Source organism: Oreochromis aureus, linkage group 12 (assembly GCF_013358895.1).
Source record: "Oreochromis aureus strain Israel breed Guangdong linkage group 12, ZZ_aureus, whole genome shotgun sequence".
In the NCBI taxonomy this organism is placed as follows: domain Eukaryota; kingdom Metazoa; phylum Chordata; class Actinopteri; order Cichliformes; family Cichlidae; genus Oreochromis; species Oreochromis aureus.
In genome coordinates this window covers 36,538,660-36,562,850 of record NC_052953.1, presented here as the reverse complement: position 1 = coordinate 36,562,850, position 24,191 = coordinate 36,538,660, and the positions used below count along the sequence as shown (strand labels likewise).

Sequence of the window (24,191 nt, the reverse complement as noted above, 5' to 3'; positions counted from 1 at the left end):
AGCGTCCGTTGACCCCACTCTGTGCAGTCTACCACTTTGTGGCTGAGTTGCTGTCATTCCCAGTCACTTCCACTTTCTTATAATACCACTAACAGTTGTCTTTGGAATATTTAGTAGTGAGGAAATTTCATGACTGGGCTCAATGCACAGGTGGTATCAAGGTAGAATTTACTGAACTCCTGACAGTAACCTGTTTTTTCAAAAATGTTTGACGAAGCAGTCTGCATGCCTAGTTGCTTGATTTTATGGACCTGAGGTGACAAAAGTGATTATAACACCAAAATTGAATGATTTGCATGGGTAAGTGAATACCTGAGGCAGGGCACACCTCAGGTTGCCAGTCTGTCACAAGGCTAACAAAATAGACTAATATAAATAACCTCAATGTTGGATTAAACCTTACATGCATGCCTCAGATTGTTGGTAAAGTCATATTACAGTCATTATGTGTCTTTTCACCTGTATGTCTGAAACAGTTTTTCAAACACTGTCAGAATTCTAAAAACATTACAGTTTTTTAAATGTTTTTAACTTTTAAAAGGTTTAGTTAACAACCCAATGCCAAAGTTTGTGTAGATGAATTCTAGATGAATATTATTTTGTTACACTATTACACCATCTATTACAGTAAAGGTTTTCTTTGATTCGTCAGAGGAAGTTAAATACCTTGAATCATCTAGCAGAATCATACTGATGCTTCGTCAATCCACAATTTAAAGATTCGACCAACTTTTATCACCAAACAGATTAATTCGACGAATCAGAAGAAGTCTTTTAATGAATTACCCTAAAGGATTGTGTCTGTGACTTTTTGATTTGTCATAATGCTTACCCTGCCACTCCCTTTGGCTTCACTTGGTTTTCACATTTTTCTGTGTTAACGTCATCACACAGTGTTTTATTGCATCATTTGAGTAAGTTGTTTTAAGGTTTTATAACACTTCAAGATTCCGCAGTTTAGTATTTTATATTTGTGCTTTTGCATGCATTTGCTCCATTTTTGTTCTATTAACATTAAGAAGTTTTTACAATTATAGCTCTTAATGAGCAAACACTTGATTTCAGCTATCATCCATCTTACAATTAGGCAGTATCACAGAGCTGCAAGTGTAGAAATGTTTTAACTAATAACTGAGCTAACTGCACTTTGTGTCTGCCCTATGCTGTCATCTTCAAGCCCACATCCTAATGATGAATCCTTAAAATACTAATGTGTGAGAATGCTTAAGCAGCAATAATAGTAGAACAGAAATATATTTTTGTCCTCTCTTTTGTAAAAATGTTCAGATCAAACAAAAGCATAGAATATCATTATACCAATATTTTGTGTTCCAGTCAGGGACATTCTACAAGAGTGCGTACAACCTCCTCTTTAAACTAAATCATTCATACGCTGACGATGACGACTGTGCTGTACACTTTCCTTCCTGCCTTCATTTATGGAGTTGAGCAGAAGTAGATAAACAGTTTGCTTCCCCTGTGTCCCGACATCAGTCATTCATTTCAAGGGTTAAAAGCACAAAGTCAATGACAGGAGAAATTCTCTCTCCATTATTGGCTCAGAGGTGCATAGTGAATGCTTAAGCAATGAAGTCAAGCATAAAGATGATTACTGCACTACTACAGGCCCCTGTATGGCCACATTGTTCTAATTACAAATTCTTCTTCTCTTAGCAGCTGAGAGATTAACTGAAGATGACTGTCAGACTGTGTGCAGAGTGGATTTCTTCCACTCTCTCTGCCATTGCTCAGTGTTATAATGACACATAGTCTGAAAAGATTATTTGTGCTGACAAAAGGCCTCCATTGACACTCCTTTATTCCTTATATCTCTTTCAGGGAATCAGAGAGACAAATGTAACACCTTCAGTATTGAAAACACATAAGTCTTGTTTTAAGAGGCTTGTGCCTCAGACAAAGGCGAGGCTTTTATTTATTACCTCAATCTTTGTTTGGTTAGCTATGTCTTCAGCAAAATAATAGTTTTATAGATTGGCACTGATACATGTTTTAATCAGTGATAAAGTGATGAAAAGCTGCAGAGGGAACGTGGAGCCCTGCTTGGCTCTAGTGCTGGTCGCTGCACTTTTTTAACTATAGAATTCAATTCCCTCTGCAACTCGTGTATTGTATGAAAACAGTACAATATATCATGGTTTGGGTTTTTTGCACTGTAAAAGTTTGCTGATTTTACAAGCTAAATCTGCACTGCAAAGTTTTTTATTTATCTGGTTAAATATTATATTGCAAGTTAACTAACAGACACATTCATGTATTAGTTGCAGCGCCACAGCAAAGTCTTTGTCTTGCAAGGATCTCATCATACAAAATCATAAATCTTAAATGGACTGGATTCAGAGTTTTATTGCGAACTCTGCGCACAACACAATATGTAGAATAGACACCACAAACAACTGAAACACAATGTGAATAGCTGAACCTTTGAATACTCAGAACAGAAGAACGACAGCAGCGACAACAATGATGGGGAAAAGTACTTTAACTCTTCGCTGGTTGTGCTTTCAGTATTATGGATTATCTACATATTATAGCTGTGTGCTGTCACCAAGGGGCTCTGTCAAAAACATATGTCTGTGGTCAAGTCTTACACTGTTGCTGGTCCTTCAGTGCGACACAGAGATAAAGTTTTACTGCACAATAATTATGACACAAAAAGATGGGTTTTTTTAATATATATATCTCACCCTCATGGTCAACTCCACTACCACCCACTTTATGTTCAAACCCACATTTTAATAAATCAGTGTTCAACTTACAGGAAGTGTAAGTAAATGGTAAATGGAGTGGTTCTTATATAACGCTTTTCTTCTCTACCTGAATCCTCAAAGTGTTTCATGTAACTTGTCTGATTCAGAGAGGTGGCAGAGCGAGACGGGGCGACATACACACTGTGGAGTAGAGAAATTATTGTGAAGTTACACTGTGGGCTTCTTTGTGTAAACTGTATTGTGTTATAAATCCCCTCTGAAATATGTATTCATGTATTACTGCAATACTGAAACACATATGTGTATATAGATGTAGGGGAGTGTGTAGCCAAGCAAAGCCAGTGCTATGTATACAGCAATTTAAAAACAGCAACCCCTGACCACAGGGCTGAACACAGGAATACAAATACAGTAGAATAAAATAAAAATGAAATAAATAAAAAAAATTCTAAATAAATAGAATCAACGTTATAACAAAAATCACCAAAGCCACACAGAAGAGGTGGGTCTTAAGATAAATCAGCAGTGAGGAGGCCTCTCTAATGTGTAACGGCACCATGACGGAAGAATCTGGATCTCTGCTGTGTCCTCATTCAAGAGCAGCCGGTCAGCTGATCTGACCAACCGGGAACAGAAGCTCAGGTGTCGCAGCCCAAAGAGATCGGGTTGGCAAGGCTGTTCAATGACTTGTAAACAATTTTAAAATGAATTCTAAAGTTATCCACTGAGAATTAAACTGGACCAATATGTTTCCTTTTCTGTGTAGCAGTTCACAGCTGTGTGGCTAACACCAATACAAAGTAATCTACCTACCATGATAAAGGCATGGATTACTATTTTAGAATGATCTGACAACATGTTTTTTGTCTTCACCGGTTGTGTCAGGTCAAAGACGCTGTGTGTTACCATCGCACTGATCTATCACATCACTGTCCATCCTAAAATCCAGCTTTGTGACATTAAATGGTGACAGGCTTTAAATAGTGTGCCAGAGGCTCCCTGTGTACAGGACAACACCCACCAGTGACACCACAATCACCTCTTTCTTATTTTAATTAAAATTCAGGAACTTTGGAGCCATTCATGCTTTTAGTTCCTTTACTCAGTTAAAGTCTGTATAGAGTCAGCATCGTTCTGTTTTAAAGGCACATAAACCAGTGAAAAACACCTCATGTAACATTGCAACATCAGAGCACATAGCCGTGATGGTCTCAGGAAATAAAACATCTCAGCTGAGAATCAGTGAATCCGGAGGACGTTTTGTGTTTTACGTTTCAAAGTAAAAACGACCCTGGGTGAGTCAACATTTACTCATACACGAGGCGCTGATTCTGCTTTTTTAGCCAAACAAAGAGTCCTGATTTTGAGCTATCTTTGATATAGAAATCACTTTTTGTCTGCATGAAGCCTTTTCTGCACTTTAGTTAACTCAGAGTGATCTCCAGGCTCTGCACCTTTCAGAATTACTGCCACTATTGTCTTGTGTGGAGAGGGAAACATCAATCTTTTCTTTAATAGTGTCTCATTCATTCACATGCCATCAACACAAAATGAAGCCGTAATTACTGGCCTTAATTGATGTGGCTTTACCACCTAAGATGATACTTCAGAGCTTTCTTCCCTTTCACTGTATAGGGCCCACTGCTGTTGTTTGCACTATACTTCTGCAGCTATTGATCACTATTATGGTAAATCCAATGGCCACAATGGAACTCTGTCAGCAAAATGCAGGTTAATTATCTCAGGGTCAACCACTTTGGAGTCTTTACAAAGAATTAGCTATTCTCTTTACACCCAACAATAAATGCAGATAGAAATTATTATCAGAGCCCTTTTATTTTGCTAATAAGGGCACAGGTTGCTTTTTGTCTGGAGTATATTTGTAAAGTTTTCATTTATCTGTTATTCTGTTGTTGTTTTTCTCTCATGTTAATGTTTTTTTCTTATAATTCATGCCTATTACATACAACACTGTTTCCCCCGAAAAGTTGTAACATTGTGTAAAACATTGATAAAAAAAAAATGAAAAAGGAGCATCAGTCAAAGTAATCTAAAACCTATTTTCCTGATCAAACATCTCACAAATAAATATAAATAAATAAATATGTTAATTATGACAATATTACTAACATTTCACAATCGATGTGTCTTTAGTGTTGTTAAAGGAGTGTACGCTGCACCACAGAGGTAAATGTTAGAGTTTGATGTCGTCTAACCACATTATACTTTTCCAAGTGTCGTCACAATAATTTAGGCCTGAAATTATTAAACCTGAATATTGGGATTGGTGACCAGGAGTACCTAACTGGCACTGTGGGATTTGAAACTGTAATGGCTTATTGTGTTAACACTGGTTTTCTTGGTGACTGTGGGCCCAGCAGTTATGACATCATTACCATTTTTTCTTGTGTAGGGTAAATTTATTTGACTTCCAGTGAATAATTGCACTGGTTGTCATTTTCTCCCCATGTTAGACTTAGAGACTTAGAGTTTTTTATTGTCATTGTGCAGTTTCTTGCTCAGCGAAATTGGGTAGCTGGACCACAAAGGTGTATATGTATACATATATGTGAGTGAAACTATATACATGGAGTATGCATAAGAAACATTGAAACAGAAACATTGTATACAAGAGCAGTTATATAGTATAATAAATGAATAAATAAGGGTGGAGGGGCTATGGTCCTTTAGGGTGGAGATGGTAATTCTACTGAGATCAGAATATTGCACAGGACCGAAAAATATTGTGCATACCAAAGATATTGCACATGAGCCAATAAAAAAATATATATATATATTGCACAGAACATGGAAAGACTGAGATATTGCACATAGATGATCAAGGACATAGGTGGTCCTTTATAATTGCCCTGGCTCTGGAGAGACATCTTGAGCTGGCAATTAAGTCCAGGGAGGGGAGTGGACAGCCAGTCACCTTCTCTGCAGTTCTGATGACCCTCTGTAGTCTCTTCTTTTCAGCTGTTGTGCAACCAGGGTACCACACAGGGATGGCGTGCACCAGCACACTCTCGATAGTGGCACAGTAGAAGGACACTAGGAGTTCAGTCTGCAGCCTGTTCCATCTCAGAACCCTTAGGAAATGGAGGCGCTGCTGGGCTTTCTTCACTAGGGATGATGTGTTTGTGGACCAAGATAGGTCCTCAGATATGTGGGGCCGAGGAACTTAAAGGAGGACACATAGTCACCTTTTATGGAAAGGGGAGGGGGATCAGTTCTTGTCTTGCAGATGTCCATGACCGCTTCCTTTGTTTTCTTGGTGTTTAGGTTGAGGTTATTGTAGCTACACCATTCTGACAGTCGCTGGACCGCATCTCTGTAGGCAGTGTCATCATCGTTGGTGATGAGCCCCATCAGAGTGGTGTCGTCTGCAAATTAGATGATGATGTTGATGTTGCAGGGGTGCATGGGGGTGCAGTCACTGGTGTAGATGGTGTATAAGAGTGGACTCAGCACACATCCCTGTGGTGAGCCAGTGCTGAGTGACAGGATGGATGATCTCTGGTTGCCAACCGTGACTGATTGTGAACGGTCTGTGAGGAAGTTTCTGATCCATGCACATGTGGAGGTGGGGGGGAGTCCAAGTTTACCAGCTTGTCTATAAGAATGTCTGGGATGATGGTATTGAAGGCCGAGCTGAAATCAATGAAGAGCATCCTTACTGAAGTCCCAGGATTCTCCAGGTGATGCAGAGCGGAGTGGAAATTGCATCCTCTGTGGACCTGTTTGCCTTATAGGCAAACTGGTGGGGGTCGAAGCTGGGAGGGAGGCAGTCCTTTATGTGTTTTAGGACCAGCTTCTCGAAGCACTTTGCAACCACTGGAGTCAGTGCAATGGGTCTGTAGTCACTGAGGCTGCTGATGGTGGTGGACTTGGGGACTGGGTCTATTGTTGATGATTTCAGGCAGTGAGGGACAGAGGCATGTGTCAGGGAGAGGTTGAATAGTCTGGTGAACAGGAGCCAGCTGGTCGGTGCAGGCTCTGAGCACTCTACCAGGTATTCCGGTTGGGGTGAGAGAAGAAAAACAGGATAAAGACATGCTGTGGAAGAGAGACAGAGATTAATAACAAGTACGATTCAATGCAGCAGCCTACACTTATTGCAGCATAACTAAGGGAGGATTCAGGGTCATCTGGTCCAGCCCTAACTATATGCTTTAGCAAAAAGGAAAGTTTGAAGCCTAATCTTGAAAGTAGAGATAGTGTCTGTCTCCTGAATCCAAACTGGAAGCTGGTTCCACAGAAGAGGGGCCTGAAAACTGAAGGCTCTGCCTCCCATTCTACTTTTAAATACTCTAGGAACAACAAGTAGGCCTGCAATGCGAGAGCAAAGTGCTCTAATAGGGTGATATGGTACTACAAGGTCATTAAGATAAGATGGGGCCTGATTATTTAAGACCTTGTATGTGAGGAGCAGGATTTTGAATTCTGGATTTAACAGGAAGCCAATGAAGGGAAGCCAAAACGGGAGAAATCTGCTCTCTCTTTCTAGTCCCTGTCAGGACTCTTGCTGCAGCATTTTGGATCAGCTGAAGGCTTTTCAGCGAGTTTTTAGGACATCCTGATAATAAAGAATTACAGTAGTCCAGCCTGGAAGTAATAAATGCATGAACTAGTTTTTCAGCATCACTCTGAGACAGGATATTTCTAACTTTAGAGATGTTGCACAAATGGAAGAAAGCAGTCTTACATATTTGTTTAATATGTGCATTGAAGGACATGTCCTGGTCAAAAAATGACTCAAGGTTCCTCACAGTGTTACTGGAGGCCAAGGTAATGCCATCCAGAGTAAGAATCTGCTTAGATACCATATTTCTAAGATTTTCAGGGCCGAGTACAATAACCTCAGTTTGATCTGAATTAAGAAGCAGAAAGTTAGCGGCCATCCAGGTCTTTATGTCTTTAAGACATTCCTGCAGTTTAACTAATTGGTGTGTGTTACCTGGCTTCATGGATAGATAGAGCTGCGTGTCATCTGCATAGCAGTGAAAATTTGGGCTATGTCTTCTAATGATGCTGCCTAAGGAAGCATGTATAATGTAAACAGAATTGGTCCTAGCACTGAACCCTGTGGAACACCATAATTGACCTTAGTGTGTGAAGAGGACTCTCCATTTACATGTACAAATTGGAGTCTATTAGATAGATATGATACAAACCACTGCAGTGCAGTACCTGTAATACCTACAGCATGTTCTAATCGCTCTAATAGGATATTATGGTCAACAGTATCGAACGCTGCACTGAGGTCTAGCAGGACAAGCACAGAGATGAGTCCACTGTCAGAGGCCATAAGAAGATCATTTGTAACCTTCACTAAAGCTGTTTCTGTGCTGTGATGAGCTCTGAAACCTGACTGAAACTCTTCAAATAAGCCATTCCTCTGCAGATGATCTGTTAGCTGTTTGACAACTACTCTTTCAAGGATGTTTGATATGAAAGGAAGGTTGGAGATTGGCCTATAATTAGCTAAGACAGCTGGGTCTAGAGATGCTTTTTAAGTAAAGGTTTAACTACAGCCAGCTTGAAGGCCTGTGGTACATAGCCGATTATTAGAGATAGGTTGATCATATTTAAGATTGAAGCATTAATTAATGGCAGGACTTCTTTGAGCAGTTTTGTAGGAATGGGGTCTAAAAGACACGTTGATGGTTTGGAGGAAGTAATTATTGAAGTTAACTCAGAAAGATCAATTGGAGAAAAAGAGTCTAAATGAATATCAATGGTACTGAAAGTAGCTGTAGATAATATTACATCTGTGGGATGATTATTGGTAATTTTTTTAACAAGACTAACAAGATAATCGACCTCTGTTGGAGTAGCGTTCAGGTAGCTGCTCTGCTCTGTGTTGGTACAGGGTTGGATCATTCAGGAAATGATCAGACAGCAGAGGGTTTTCAGGAAACACTGTTAAATGTTCAGTTTCTATGCCATATGTTAAAACAAGATCTAGAGTGTGACTAAAGTGGTGGGTGGGTTCTTTTACATTCATTTTTAGCATCTACATGGATGTTAAAATCACCCACAATAATTATTTTATCTGAGCTGAGCACTAAATCAGATAAAAAGTCTGAGAAATCAGAGAGAAACTCTGTGTAAGGCCCAGGTGGACGATAGATGATAACAAGTAAGACTGGTTTCTGAGTTTTACAGCTGGGGTGGACGAGGCTAAGCATCAGGCTTTCAAATGAATTAAAAGTCTCTCTGGGTCTGTGGTTGATTAATAGGCTGGTGTGAAAAATTGCTGCCACACCGCCCCCTCGGCCTGTGCTTCGAGGTTTCTGGTAGTTAGAATGATTTTTTCTATTTTGCATTATTATTAGGGATGGGTATTGATAAGATTTTCACGATTTCGATTCCATTTTCGATTCTGTTTAACGATTCGATTCTTTATTGATTCTCTTATCGATTCTTATTTTTAAAAAAGGAGAGCACTAAGGTCGATTAGCTTAGAACTTTGTTTTATATCTTCTCTTTGAACAAGATAGAAATTTAGGCGTAACATGGCCTTACAAACCCAACAGTGAGATCTTAAGAGATCCACAGCCTACGGCTCTTCAATGGGGTGTCACAGGGTCCCCAGGAAAAAAAAGTTGTAAATGTAAAATAATAAAATAAATATTCTTCTGTAGCAATAACAAAGTATAACATAAATTATTCTGTAGCAATTACACAAGAATATCCAGTAATGCCCCTGCCTACAATTAAACACATTCACTTACTAAATATCGGGGCATCTGCTGTGCAAATGGGTGCAAGCCTTTGACCACAAACTTAGTCACTGCTCGGTGACATTCGTCTATCCTGGCCTGAAAGGAGACGCTACCGGTAGACTGCAGCGAGAACTGCCAGCCAGACTCTGTCTGTCTCATCATGGTCACCTAAATGCACAGTAATGGCAGGTTTTGCAATAAGGCAGATCGCGCTAACATAATATGCACTGTTAGTTGATTATTTACCTGCTGTATTAACGGGAGAGGACGTGCAAACGTTACCGCTGCTGCTGGGTTGAGATTCACGAGTCCGGAGCAGAATTAAAAACACGACATTCATTTAAGGTCATCGCGTGTTTTGTGAGCAAATGCTTTTGCATATTTGTAGTGTTTCCTCCCTTAAATGAAATATCTACTTTGCAAGTATTGCAAGTTGCCCTGTTGTCATCCGTTCTCGTAAAGTATAACCAAACTTTTGAGCGTTTGAGCCGCTTAGGCGCCCTGCCAGGTAAATGACGCTCCGCAACGTGGTGACGTCATTCGGGGCGACTGGAATCGATACGGGAATCGTTTGCAAAAATGGCAAACAATTCCACAGAATTGAAACAGTGGGAACCGGTTCTCAACAAGAACCGGGTTTCGATACCCATCCCTAATTATTATTGAACTTTGATTTTGATATTATTTATCATTTCTAGTCTTTTGGCTTCTTTGTTAGTGTTTGTTTTCTGGTTTCTGTCTGTGTTTTGTAGTTGCTCTGTCTCCCCTGTCTGCTGTATCCCCTTGTCAAGTCCGTGTCTCTGTGTTTCCTGTTTTACTTTAATTGACTCAGGTTATTGTATCAGGTTTTGCTTCCCTTGTCTCGTTAGCCCTGATTTGCCCCAGCCGTGTTTCCCTCCTGTTTCCCATTCCCTAATTGCTCCCTCTGTGCATTTAAGCCCTGTGTTTTCCTTTGTTTGTGTCGTGATCGCCATCATCCCATGCTGTGTGTTTTGTCTGTCTGCCTGCTACTTTAGTTTATTTGTATTTTCAGTCTAGTTATTTTATGTTCAGCAATAAAGCTATTTTGACTGCATTATTTCGCCTGCGTGAGTCTGCACTTTGGGTCCTCCTTACCACCACTCCTGCCTGCACACAGCCTACACATGACAGAAGCACCTGCAGATTCTATTTATAATATTTACTCATTGCATCTTTATGGATTCAATAGCTTTACTGTAAGCAGTGCAGCTGCAGAAAGATAACACCTAGGCTAATAGCTTAGCCCATGCAGTCTGTGTGGACAAAGGTAGCTTAGCCATCCTTAGCTGCTGCCCAGGAGATTGTCCTGAGCCAACCGCATCCGGTTGATGGTGGGGAGTTGGCTGTGTTTGTGGTACAGTATCACTTCCTGTTTCTGTTACAACACACAGGGGTGTTTTTGGTTACCTTACCTGTGTATTCAATTTTATAAATACCGTCTTATTTCTATGGACAAGGATTAGAGCCACTGGAAAGATAAAAAAATGAGGACATCCTATTCTCAGAATTTTGAGATTAAAGTCAGAATTCTGAAAAAAAAAGTCTGACATTTTTCTCAGATTCTGGGGGGGAAAAGTCATCCCAATTTTTTTTCCCCCAGTGGCTCTAATCCTCACACCAGCCTATCAATCAACCAAAGACCCAGACAGACTTTTAATTCATTTGAAAGCCTGATGCTTAGCCTCGTCCATCACAGCTGTAAAACTCAGAAACCAGTCTTACTTGTTATCATCTATCGTCCACCTGGGCCTTACACAGAGTTTCTCTCTGACTTCTCAGACTTTTTATCTGATTTAGTGCTCAGCTCAGATAAAATAATTATCTTTTCTTTAAAACTTCATATCACACCAACAAAAAGGTTTGCTCTCACACTGCGGCTTACTTATTGATTCTAGGATATTTAAAAGTAGGAGGGAGGCAGAGCCTTCAGCTTTCAGACCCTTTTGGTGGAACCAGTTCCCAGTTTGGATTCGGGAGGAAGACGCCCTCTCTATTTTTAAGCTTAATCTTAAAATTTTCCATGTCAATAAAAGTGGAATAGGGCTGGATCAGGTTTTCCTGAGCCCTCTGTAATAGGCCTCGGCTGCTGGGGGATTCCCATAATGAGTGTTTCTTCTCCGCTTGCCTCTTTTTACTATTTGTGTTTATACACCTCTTTGAATATGTCTGTGAAGGTTCTCAGTCATCCAGGTCATCGTAGTCAAAGGAGTTTGCAAAGAAAAGCATCTGGACTTCTTTAAGTTGCTTGAAGACGTTTCACCTCTCATCCGAGAAGCTTCTTCAGTTCTAAGGTCAAATGGCCGAGAGTCCCAGATTTAAACCCAGTGGGAGTTTTCCCCCAAAGAGGGACAAAGGACCCCCTGGTGATCCTCTAATCACATGAGCCAAGGTGTGAAAGCGGGTGTGGTACCTAATCAGCCAGGGTTTCGGGTGAGCTCATTGTGAAACCTGGCCACACCTTGTCATGTGAATTCCTGAGGTCAGATGGCTCAGGATGTGAGTGGGCGTTAAGGCGTCTGGGGAGGGAACTCAAAACTGGATTATAGATGGCAGACAGTTGGTGTCGTAAACCACCGCCTCTGTTCAAAGATGGTCGCTCACAGTGGACATAGATGGCCTCTTTCACTCCTCTTTCAAACCATCTGTCCTCTCTGTCCAAAATGTGAACATTGGCATCCTCGAAAGAGTGACCTTTATCCTTAAGATGCAGATGGACTGCTGAGTCTTGTCCAGTGGAGGTGGCTCTTCTATGTTGTGCCATGCGCTTGTGAAGTGGCTGTTTGGTCTCTCCAATGTAGAGGTCTGGGCATTCCTCGCTGCACTGTACAGCATACACCACGTTGTTAAGTCTGTGTTTTGGAGTTTTGTCTTTCGGGTGAACCAGTTTCTGTCTGAGTGTGTTGCTGGGTCTGAAGTACACTGGGATGTCGTGCTTGGAGAAAACTCTCCTGAGTTTCTCTGATACACCGGCTACATAGGGGATGACAACGTTGTTGCGTCTGTCTTTCTTATCCTCCCTCGCTGGTGTCTGATCTTCTTTTCTGTGCCTCTTTGCTGACTTTATGAACGCCCAGTTAGGATAACCACATGTTTTGAGTGCTTCCTTTACATGTGTGTGTTCCTTCTTTTTCCCTTCAGGCTTAGAGGGAACATGTTCTGCCCGGTGGTGTAGGGTCCTAATTACTCCAAGTTTGTGTTCCAGAGGGTGATGGGAGTCAAAGAGGAGGTACTGGTCTGTGTGTGTGGGCTTCAGGTAAACTTCGAGGGAAGACACAAAGGATAACTGTTTGCCTTTCCTGGACTGCGCCGTGCACATTGAAGATAATGGCAACCTCAACATCGAAGTTTACCGGACAAAACTCCAAAACACAGACTGAACAACGTGGTGTATGCTGTACAGTGCAGCGAGGAATGCCCGGACCTCTACATTGGAGAGACCAAACAGCCACTCCACAAGCGCATGGCACAACATAGAAGAGCCACCTCCACAGGACAAGACTCAGCAGTCCATCTGCATCTTAAGGATAAAGGTCACTCTTTCGAGGATGCCAATGTTCACATATTGGACAGAGAGGACAGATGGTTTGAAAGAGGAGTGAAAGAGGCCATCTATGTCCACTGTGAGCGACCATCTTTGAACAGAGGCGGTGGTTTACGACACCAACTGTCTGCCATCTATAATCCAGTTTTGAGTTCCCTCCCCAGACGCCTTAACGCCCACTCACATCCTGGGCCATCTGACCTCAGGAATTCACATGACAAGGTGGGGCCAGGTTTCACAATGAGCTCACCCGAAACCCTGGCTGATTAGGTACCACACCGCTTTCACACCTTGGCGCATGTGATTAGAGGATCACCAGGGGTCCTTTGTCCCTCTTTGGGGGGATACTCCCACTGGGTTTAAATCTGGGACTCTCGGCCATTTGACCTTAGAACTGAAGAAGCTTCTCGGATGAGAGGTGAAACGTCTTCAAGCAACTTAAAGAAGTCCAGATGCTTTTCTTTGCAAACTCCTTTGACCACTCCTCTTTGAATTTAATCATTTGTTATTGCTGACCTGTGGCTGTCTTCCAAAGTATGTCTTTATCCTGTCTTTGTCCCGTCAGGAATGTCTTTCATGATTAAGAACTCCATCTGTTGAAATAATAGACTGCTCATTTCTTTGTAGGTAGTTAAAATTATGAACTCAGTAGGGGATCAAACACTTTGTTCCCATGTATGCAAGACTAAAACAGTGTTACATTTCGAGTGAATGTGCACATATCAGACTTTAAAAAAAACCTTTCTTTTATGTTATATTTCATGTTCCTGTCAGACATTTTACTGGGTTGTGATAAATAAGAAGGTACAGACACGTATCGATAGTAGGAACCTCAGTTAATGGAATTGATTGTGAAAATAGTGTTTGCTTTCTGCAGGAACTCCAGTGAATCGGATTCCTATCATGGCCAAGCAGGTGTTGGATCTCTACATGCTCTACAAGCTTGTTACAGAAAAAGGCGGCTTAGTGGAAGTCATCAATAAGAAAATATGGCGGGAGATCACCAAAGGCCTTAACCTCCCTACCTCTATTACCAGTGCAGCTTTCACTCTCCGAACACAGTGAGTATAAGAACAGCTTACCGGTCATCTGGGAACTCTGGATGACCAATTCATGATATATATATTTTTTTTTTTTTATTATTTTTGCTTATTTTAACAAGTGAATTTTAGATTTATTGTGTATTTTTTATTTTCCTTGATAAAAAGAAAAAAAAAAGGATTATTTGGTCATAAATGTTTAGCCAGGTGATATACACTGTTGCCTCAACAAGAATATTCATTCATATTCATTTCAAAATGATTTTTATCTACTTAATCACCTCTTCTCACTTTTCCTCTATAAAACTTTGTGTTTGCAATCAAAATATAGTCAATATGACGTCTTTTTAAAATCAAATATGTTAAATTCAGAGATTATTTTAGATTAGTGGATCCTTAATGTCCCACTTACTCCCCCCTCCGGTCCTTGTATCACACACACACAAACACACACACACTCTGTATCACTGTAAAAATAAAAGGACATCAGGTCCTTGAGCTTCTCTCAGATGTAATGAAAGGTAAGCTGGGGGGACTTCAGTCTCATTCAGTCCCACCTTTCTCAACAAAATATGTAACATTAAAACAAAAACAATTTAAAAAATAGTCACAAAAAATCAGGAAATCATTAGCATCTTCTTTGCAGGTATATGAAGTACCTCTACCCATATGAATGTGAAAAGCGGGGATTGAGCTCCCCTGGCGAGCTTCAGGCAGCTATTGACAGCAACCGCCGCGAAGGCCGAAGGCAGAGTTATGGCTCAGCCATCTTGAACTGCTCTCTTGTGGGAAGCCAAAGCCTTCTGTCCTCACCAAAGATACAGATGTCCCACCTACCCATTCCTACTCACAACAGTGGCCAAATCTCCCAGGTTCCTGTGATCAAGAAAGGTAAGAGACAACAGCAAGGTATAAGATGGTAACTAGATTTTACCGTCATTTTATACATTTTATTTCCTGCTTTCTACTGCATCGTTTATTCAACATTAGTTATAGCTCAAGGACCTGATGTTGCTGTTTTTTCATGTGCTCTTTTCCTAATTTGTTATGCTATGATGTTTATCTCTTATATGCACATCTGTCTGGATCACAGTCATACACCTGGTGTTGTTGCTTGACACAACAAACCCCCACCCCCACCCAGCACACACACACAAAAACACAAAATAAAAAATCAACTTGTGAGTATTATATTATATGTTTATTGAGAGGGATCAGCTCAAAGTGTTGCCATAAAGGAGAAACTGTTGTCCTTTCATTAGGTTCCAAGAAAGCATGCTACATGCTTTGCTCCAGTTGAAATGCCAACACAACCACAACCACAGACAATTACTGTGAATCCACTGGGTTTGATTCATAAATCACGCCAACACTTAGGCTACCTTCTGAAACAGCATCAGGAATCATCAGTGACGTCACTTGCCCTTAAAGCAAACCTTGATACTTCGTAACTTCTTACTTCTGGATTTCTCGACACATGCTCTGAAACCTCGACACAGTGCGTCGCATCTCTAGCTCTTTCTGTTTGCCCTGCCTCTGATGCCCCTGGAAACATATCACGTGTTTCGCCTACGCAGATTCTTGGATTTCCTTCCCTAGTGTGTGGTGAGCCAACCGTTACTTGAGAGAGTGATGTGTGAATATATTTACTGTAAATAAACGCACTGAACTACAGTGTTTTTCTGCTTTCCAACTTCCCTCTGTCACTGATATTTCATATTTCATCTGTAAGTCAAAACCTTTTACTTTTCAGCTAGACCCCATTCCTCTCTGCTTCCCCTCATATTTGCTATCATCTACTCTACACTTACCACTGGAACTGTTCCTGCCATCTTCAAAGTTGCTGTAATCACCACAATGCTGAAAAAAACAGGCTGAGATCCCAATAATTTTGATAATTTTTGTTCTGTCTCCAATTTACCATATCTATCAAAAATTCTCAAAAAGATAGTTGCCACACAACTCCACTCATACTTAACTAACAATAATTTATATTAACAGTTCCAGTCAGGTTTTCGCCCCTTCCATAGCACTGAAACAGCGCTAATAAAAATAACCAATGATCTTCTCATGGCAGCTGACTCTGGTTTACTCTCCATTCTTTTTCTCCTCGATCTGAGTGCTGCTTTTCGTACTATCTCTCACTCAATTCTCCTCAGTAGGCTAGCCTCCATCGGTCTCTCCCATACTCCACTACCCTGGTTTAAATCACACTTGTCTGATCGCACTCAGTTTTTTCGACTCAAATCCTTCACTTCTCAGCCCTCTGGTCGCGGGCGTGCCTCAGGGATCTGTCCTGGGCCCCTTCTTTTCATTATCTACCTTCTTCCGCTTGGACACATTTTTCGTAAATACAGTATTCAGTTTCACTGTTATGCTGCCAGCTTTATTTGTCCACTAACCCTGATTCTGCTCTCCTCCCGTCCTCCCTCACCCTCTGTTTAGTCGAACTAAATTCATGGTTCTCTTCCAATTTTCTCAAATTCAATGGTAACAAATCAGAGCTTCTCCTGGGAGGCACTAAATCAACACTATCCAGAACTAATAGCGTTTCTATTACAATCAATAACTCCAAGAGTTTCTCCATGTGTGAAAAGTCTGGGTGTCATCCTTGATAGTATCTTTTAACTCACACATCAATAACATCACTCGGTCTGCACATTTCCAACTCTGTAACATTAGTCGCCTCCGTCCTTTTCTCTCCCCACATGCCACTGCCATTCTTGTTCATAGCCTGGTCACTTCACGGATCGATTACTGCAACTCTCTTCTTTTTGGTCTTAGTCAAAAATCTATCCATCAGCTTCAACGTGTCCAGAACTCTGCTGCTCGTGTTATCACCGGGACCCCTTCTATGCACAACACATTCTCACTCCCAAAGCGTAACATTTTACGCTAGGTGACAAATCGTCAACATATTACGTTTTTGGCCACCCAACGCGTTCCTACGTGACGACATCGGAAAACTGCAGACACATGAGAAATCGCTTGGGAAAACACTATTTCACGTCACTAAAGTGCTGCTTAAGGTTAGGAATAAGGTCATGGTTAGGTTTAGGGATAAGGTTATGGTTAGGTTTAGGGATAAGGTTAGGTTTAGGTGTAGGGATACGGTTATGGTTAAGGTTAGGAATATGGTTATGGTTAGGCATAAGGTTATGGATAAGGTTACAAATAAGATTATGGTTAGGCTTAGGTATAAGGTTAGGTTTAGGGCTGCAATACAAGGCTGGAACCCGCCATGTACCATAACAACGTGGAAGGTCACCTTTCGCGTTCCTCAGGAACGCCGCAGGACGTGACAAAACGTCAGGATGTTACGCCTCGGGAGTGAGAACGGGCTCCTATGCACCACATCCCCCCTGCTCTGCAGCAGCTTCATTGGCTTCCGATCAAATAATTGATACATTTCAAGATACTTTTGTATATGTTTAAGGCTATTCATCATTTCTCGCCTTCATACCTCTCTGACCTGGTTCAGATCACCGTTCCTTCTCGGTGTCTCAGTTCCTCTTCCTCTCTTTCACTTTCCGTCCCTTCCCCTCGGCTAGCCACCATGGGCTGCAGAGCTTTCTGCTGCTCTGCTCCTCGTCTTTGGAATTCCCATCCATCCATCCATCCTCATCCGCTTTATCCGAAGTCGGGTCGCGGGGGCAGCAGCCTAAGCAGAGAAGCCCAGACCTCCCTCTCCCAGCCACCTCCTCCAGCTCATCCGGGGAACACCAAAGGCGTTCCCAGGCCAGCCGAGAGATATAATCTCTCCAGCGCGTCCTGGGTCTGCCCCGGGCCTCCTCCCGGTGGGACATGCCCGAACACCTCACCCAGGAGGCGCCCAGGGGCATCCTTGTCAGATGCCCGAACCACCTCAACTGGCTCCTTTCGATGTGGAGGAGCAGCGGCTCTACTCTGAGCCCCTCCCGGATGGCCGAACTTCTCACCCTATCTCTAAGGGAGAGGCCAGCCACCCTTCGGAGGAAGCTCATTTCTGCCGCTTGTACCCGCGATCTCGTTCTTTCGGTCACTACCCACAGCTCGTGGCCATAGGTGAGGGTCGGGACGTAGATCGACCGGTAAATTGAGAGCTTCGCTTTTACACTCAGCTCCCTCTTCACCACGACGGACCGGTGCAGCGTCCGCATCACTGCAGCCGCAGCACCAATCCGTCTGTCGATCTCCGGCTCCTTCTCCCATCACTCGCGAACAAGACCCCGAGATACTTGAACTCCTCCACTTGGGGCAGGAACTCATCCCCGACCCGGAGTGGGCACTCCACCCTTTTCCGGCTGAGAACCATGGCCTCAGATTTGGAGGTGCTGATCCTCATTCCCGCTGCTTCACACTCGGCTGCGAACCGTTCCAGTGCGAGCTGGAGGCCTTCACCTGATGAAGCCAACAGAACCACATCATCCGCAAAAAGCAGAGATGAGATTCTGAGGCCACCGAAGTGAAAGCCCTCCGCCACTTGGCTGCGCCTAGAAATCCTGTCCATAAAATTCCCTTGTTCCTGATTTAAGAAATATCACTTCCCTCCCTCTTTTTAAGTCTAGACTCAAAACCCACCTGTTCACAATAACCTATTCCACATAAGCTTTTCCATTCTACTATTTATTTTTATAATTTTGTAAATTGTTATGCTGTTGTTGTTATTGCTTATCTCTATTCTGCTGTGTGCAGTGTCCTTGAGCGTTTTGAAAGGCGCTTTTTTAAATAAAATTTATTATTGTTATTATCATTATTATTATTATTATTATTACAGTCCTGCGAATCAGTCCTACCTGCTTACCATGACGATGATCATGTTCCAGATTGTGGACTTCTTTTGCGACAAGGTGCTTAAATGGGCTAAAGCTGTGTTAAACAATAACCCTAATCTCTGTATTAAAGAATTCATCTCATAATTCTAGAATATTTTTGATAAAGAGTTGAATGTTGACCTGGCTGCTCATCGTCTTTTTACCCTGAAACAAGGTAAGCGGACTGTAGCCGACTTTTTGGATTTTTTGATTGTGGCTGAGGAAGCGGGGTGGGAGGAGAAGACCCACAGAAGAGTTTGATTGATTGATTGATTGATTGACTGATTGATTGATTGATTGATTGAAGCCTTTATTTGTCACTTGCAGTTGCCTGCCAGAGAAATTGGACCTCCTCCGACCGTAAATACAATACACAAACATCACAATGGGGAGACAGGTCAGAACAGGTAGCATAATAAAAACAATGAAATGTACAACACAAAAAGGCAGTCGAGGAGGAAAAAGAAACTCAGCTCATCCTGATTTCTAATGGGGATGAGGATGAGAACAGAAAACCAAAACTCCTCAGCACTGAAAAGCACATGTATCTTCACAACACCATAAAACACAATACAAGCAACAGGGGTATATGCCAATGTACACAGCAGCATCAAGGACAGCTGTAAACTCTGCGCATCCTAAAGTGATGCTGAACATCCGTCTACATCGGATGGGAGGCGTTGGGATTCAGGGAGGGGGAGGGGGAGTGTGTATCTGTGTCAGTGTACATGTGTGTGTTTGTGTGAGGATGTGTGTCCTGTGTTCAGCCTGAGAAAGTGTCCTTTCGCCCAGTGCCACCCATCCATAGTGTATCCGGCAGGGAACGTCCCTCCAGGACAATCGGGCACTCCCGAACCCAGACTCCTCGTCAAGAAGAGAGTGTCAATTGCATTGAGGGACCAGTTCATTTCTTTAGAGAACAAGAGTTCTTTAGAGTTTTTCTACAAAGTTTAAACGATGAATTAAAGAATGAGTTAGCTGCTAAGGAGTTACCCGCCTCGCTGGATTGTCTTATTGCAATGTGCATTAGAGAAGATGGCTACATCTGTGACCAAAGAAGAAACAGAAACTCTCTCACTCTCTCCTTCAGCAGAAATACTGTGGAAATGGCCGGAGGCAGAGAGAGGGACCCGATGACAAATGGGGAGCATGGTGGCATTTGCCTCTCTCCCTCTGAGCACAGAAGCAGGTTAGCACCAGGTGATCGTCTTTAATGGAGCCAGAAAGGCAGTTTCATTGATTCTTGTCCCTGGCAGCCAAAAAATGGCGCTCGTCTGTAATGGTGGGAATGGTGGAGACAGGCGAAAATAATAAATACATTTCCCTATCATGGCTCATGATACCTTCAAAACTCTCATTATACACTTGCTCTCACACACTCCACTCACTGACTCCATGGTAGAACAAAGTTTTACGCTCTGGCTCTGAAGCTCTTCAAGTAACACTCAATGGACTTCCTGATATAACTTATAAGATCCGCCTCTATCTCTGCGTGTTGACCAGACCGAGGAAGAAAGTTTATATTTGTTTGAAGAACTACTTACTCCACTGGTTCTGGGTCAACCCTACTGTTTTCTGATCCTCCATCCTCATCTCCAGACCCATCTGCTCTTTCCATTTAACACAATCTGGCTGAAGTTCTTTGAAAGGATTTGGCACTATCTCTCCCCCCTCATAGACCATATGACTGTGCCATAGGCCTCCTTCCCAGTGCTTCACTTTCCACCAGACAGCTGTATAGCTTGTCTAAACCTGAACGGGGGGTGGGCGATGAAAAAATACTCATTAGCTGCAGGCATCATCTTCCTCTACCCTAGGTTCTTGATTTTTAGTTGTCAGGAAGAAAGACAAAGCCCTGCAGCCCTGTATTGACTTCCTCAGGTTGAACAAAATAACTGTTAAAAAAATATACACCGCCTCTACTGGCATTTGCTTTCAAGCTGTTACAGGGAGCCACCATTTTCATCAAACTAGAACTTTGCAATGCCTATCATCTGGTGTGGATTAGGGAGGCGGGTGAATGGAAGACAACCTTAACATCCACCTGGGCCACTTTGAGCATCTGGTAATGCTAACACTGTGTTTCAGGCCCTGGTGAACAATGTCCTCCAGAATTTCATCAACCATTTAGTTTTTTTGTAGACAAAATCCTGATCTTCTCCTGGTCCCTCCAAGAGCATGACTCCCATATCCTGAGTGCCTCCTTAAAAACAAACTGGTTAAGTGAGAGAAGTGCAGATTTCACATTGACACAGTTTCTTTCTTCCGGTACATTGTTGAGAAGGAACACCTCAAACCTGAACCAGCTAAGGTTCAAGTAGTGATCGACTGGCCGGTTCCGGTTAACAGAAAATAGCTACAAAAGTTACATCTATTTCGGTTTGTGAGCAGGGTTCCATGATGTAAACAAGTCTTTATATGGCTTAGTGTTTCATGTCCTCTTTAAAGCCTCTACCTACACCGCTCACCCATAGTCCCATATAGCTCTTGACTTTTGTCACTGGTCAACTCCCCGCAGCAGATAACACAGCAATACTTACTACTATTGATCACTTCTCCAAGGATGCTCACTTTGTTGCTCTGCCCAAGTTTCCCTCTGCATTAAAGATCATGCAACTCCTCCCCGACCATGTTTTCCGGCTTCCCTCTGGACATAGTGTCTGACTGCAGAATACTTCTGCATTCGCTTCACAAGTCTGATGAGAGTTCTGCACTGCACTCAATGCCAAGGTCAGTCTGTTCTCTGGCTTTATCCTCAGACGAACAGCTAAGCACCCATCAGGTATTGGAGGCCACGCTGTGCTGCATTGCTTCTTCTAATCAGTCCACTTAGAGCTCCCAGCTGGCCTGAATAGAATATGCCCATACCACACCTTCTTCATCAACCAGACTAGGGCTGGGCGATATGACCCAAAATTCATATCTCGATATTTTTTAGCTGGATGGCGATATAAGATATATATCTTGATATTTTTTTAAAGCCATAAAGTAAGAACAAAAAGAGAGTTCTTAGTCAAAGCTGTGTCCCAGATGTCACACAGGCACTTTTATTAACATACAGCATAGATGAACATGAAAAAAACTACTCAAAAATAAATTATGAGCATTTATTAAATAATGATGCTCCATAAATAAAAGAAAACTATGTTGTTTTTGTGCATAACAAAGAGCTCACAATTGTGCAGTCAAAATGTAAACTAATAGACGCTGAGCATAATAACAAAGACAGATTTCACAGCTGCTCTGTTCCCAACTTCTTTTTTTTTTTTTTTTTTTTTTTTTTTTTTTTTTAACCTGTCCCGTTTGGTTCTTTTGCCATCAGAATTATTGTCTAAAGGCGAAGAAAGATGCCCAACGGATTTACTTTACCAAATGGACCATCCCAGCCTTGCCGTAATGGTCCATTTGATTCACCTTTTATTGTTTATTTTATTTTCACTTGCTGAATACGGGACAGACTTGACTGGTGGAAAGAAAGGGGAGAAAGAAAGAGGGAAAGAAAAACAGCTGAGAAGAGGGACGGGGAAAAAGGGCAAAAACCAAAAACCAACTGTTCCCAACTTCTACTGCGTGACTGACAGCCTGGAGCTTCGTAACCATGTCTCTGAACAGGAGCCATTTATGGTCCTTATACACACAATCTACGTAATATTACGTTGAAGCACAGTACGTATCACTCCATGAGGCTCCTCGGTAGCCGTAATGCTCCGACAATCCATCAAGCGGTGCAGCTCCGTAGCTTAGCAAAGTCGAACTAAAACATTTTTGACAGATTGCTGAGCGCTGTATCACATAAAAATCGGTTCGCGGTCATCAAGCACAACCAGAATTCATACAAAAGGCGCGCAGTCAACTTTTGAGAGAATGAAAGGATTTCAGGCCGTGCATGGCGTTAGCGTGGCTAGCTCGTTAGCGTGGCTAGCTCGTTAACACGTTGACGCCGTCCAGCCCCACGCACGGGCGATGCGCGCAGTAACTCATTAAGAGAGATTTGCCCTGTCCATCTTGTCGCTGCCTGCAGGTGAAGCAATGGGGGAGGAGGGGGAGTTGTGTTCAGTGAAGGAGAGGCGAGGTCGAGTAACGTTGCGTAAAGACAAAAGTGGACGAAAGAGAGGCAAACTTGCGGCTCCACAAGTATAGTTATAACGTAACATAGACTATATCGATATAAAGGATATTGTCACATCTTATATCTCATATAAAAATATATCGATATTTTTAAAAAACTCGAAATATCGCCCAGCTCTAAACCGGACTATGTCTCTTTGAGTCATCTCTCGGATACCAGCCTCCACTCTTTTCATCTGGTGAAGGTGAGCACTCAGTCCAACGGCATCTCCGCAGATGCCGCTGCCTCTTGAAAGCCACCTGTGCCACCAGCACCTAGCCGATCGCAGCAGAATCCCAGCACCCATCTACTGTCCTGGCTTTCCACTCGTGTTTTTACCCATCCATCCATCCATCCATTCGCTTCCGCTTCTCCTTTTCAGGGTCGCGGGGGGCGCTGGAGCCTATCCCAGCTGTCATGGGGCGAGAGGCGGGGTACACCCTGGACAGGTCGCCAGTCTGTCGCAGGGCCAACACACAAGGACAGACAACCATTCACACTCACATTCGCTCGCACTTTCACACCTAGTGGCAATTTGGTTTATCCAATTAACCTATCCCCACAAGTTGCATGTCTTTGGACGGTGGGAGGAAGCCGGAGTACCCGGAGAGAACCCACGCAAACACGGGGAGAACATGCAAACTCCACACAGAAAGACCCCGGCCTGATGTTGGAATTGAACTCAGGACCTTCTTGCTGTGCGGCAACAGTGCTAACCACCGTGCCACCGTGCTGCCGTGTTTTTACCCGTCTTTTCAAAATACAAAAAACTGCCCCCTAAATTTATTGGGCCTTTAGAGTTAGATTCCATGGTTAACCATGTGTCTGCCCATATCAAGTTACCCCAGAACATAGAAATCCACAAAGTCTTTAATGACACCCAATTAAAATTTGTTTTCTCCAGTCCGTTGTGCCCATCCTTCAGACCGCTACCACTAGCAGAGTCATTGATGGGCAACCTGCCTTCTCAATTACATGGATTATGGATTTCAGACACCATGGGAGAGGCATCCATGGAATGGAAGGGATACAGCTCAGCTCAGTCCTGGGTAGGGATGGGTATTGATAAGATTTTCACGATTCCGATTCCATTTTCGATTCTGTTTAACGATTCGATTCTCTTATCGATTCTTTTTAAAAAAGGAGAGCACTAAGGTCGATTAGCTTAGAACTTTGTTTTATATCTTCTCTTTGAACAAGATAGAAATTTAGGAGTAACATGGCCTTA

At 42.5% G+C, this 24,191-nt stretch overlaps 1 protein-coding gene across 1 annotated transcript in view; it reads left to right on the top strand.

The window, feature by feature from the left end:
• arid3c (AT rich interactive domain 3C (BRIGHT-like)) overlaps positions 1-24,191 on the top strand; it is a 62,021-nt gene that overhangs the window by 25,534 nt on the left and 12,296 nt on the right. The window contains exons 4-5 of the mRNA XM_031740055.2: positions 13,900-14,083; positions 14,709-14,953. Coding sequence (XP_031595915.1) covers positions 13,900-14,083; positions 14,709-14,953 — 429 coding nt within the window. The remainder of the gene's footprint in view (positions 1-13,899; positions 14,084-14,708; positions 14,954-24,191) is intronic.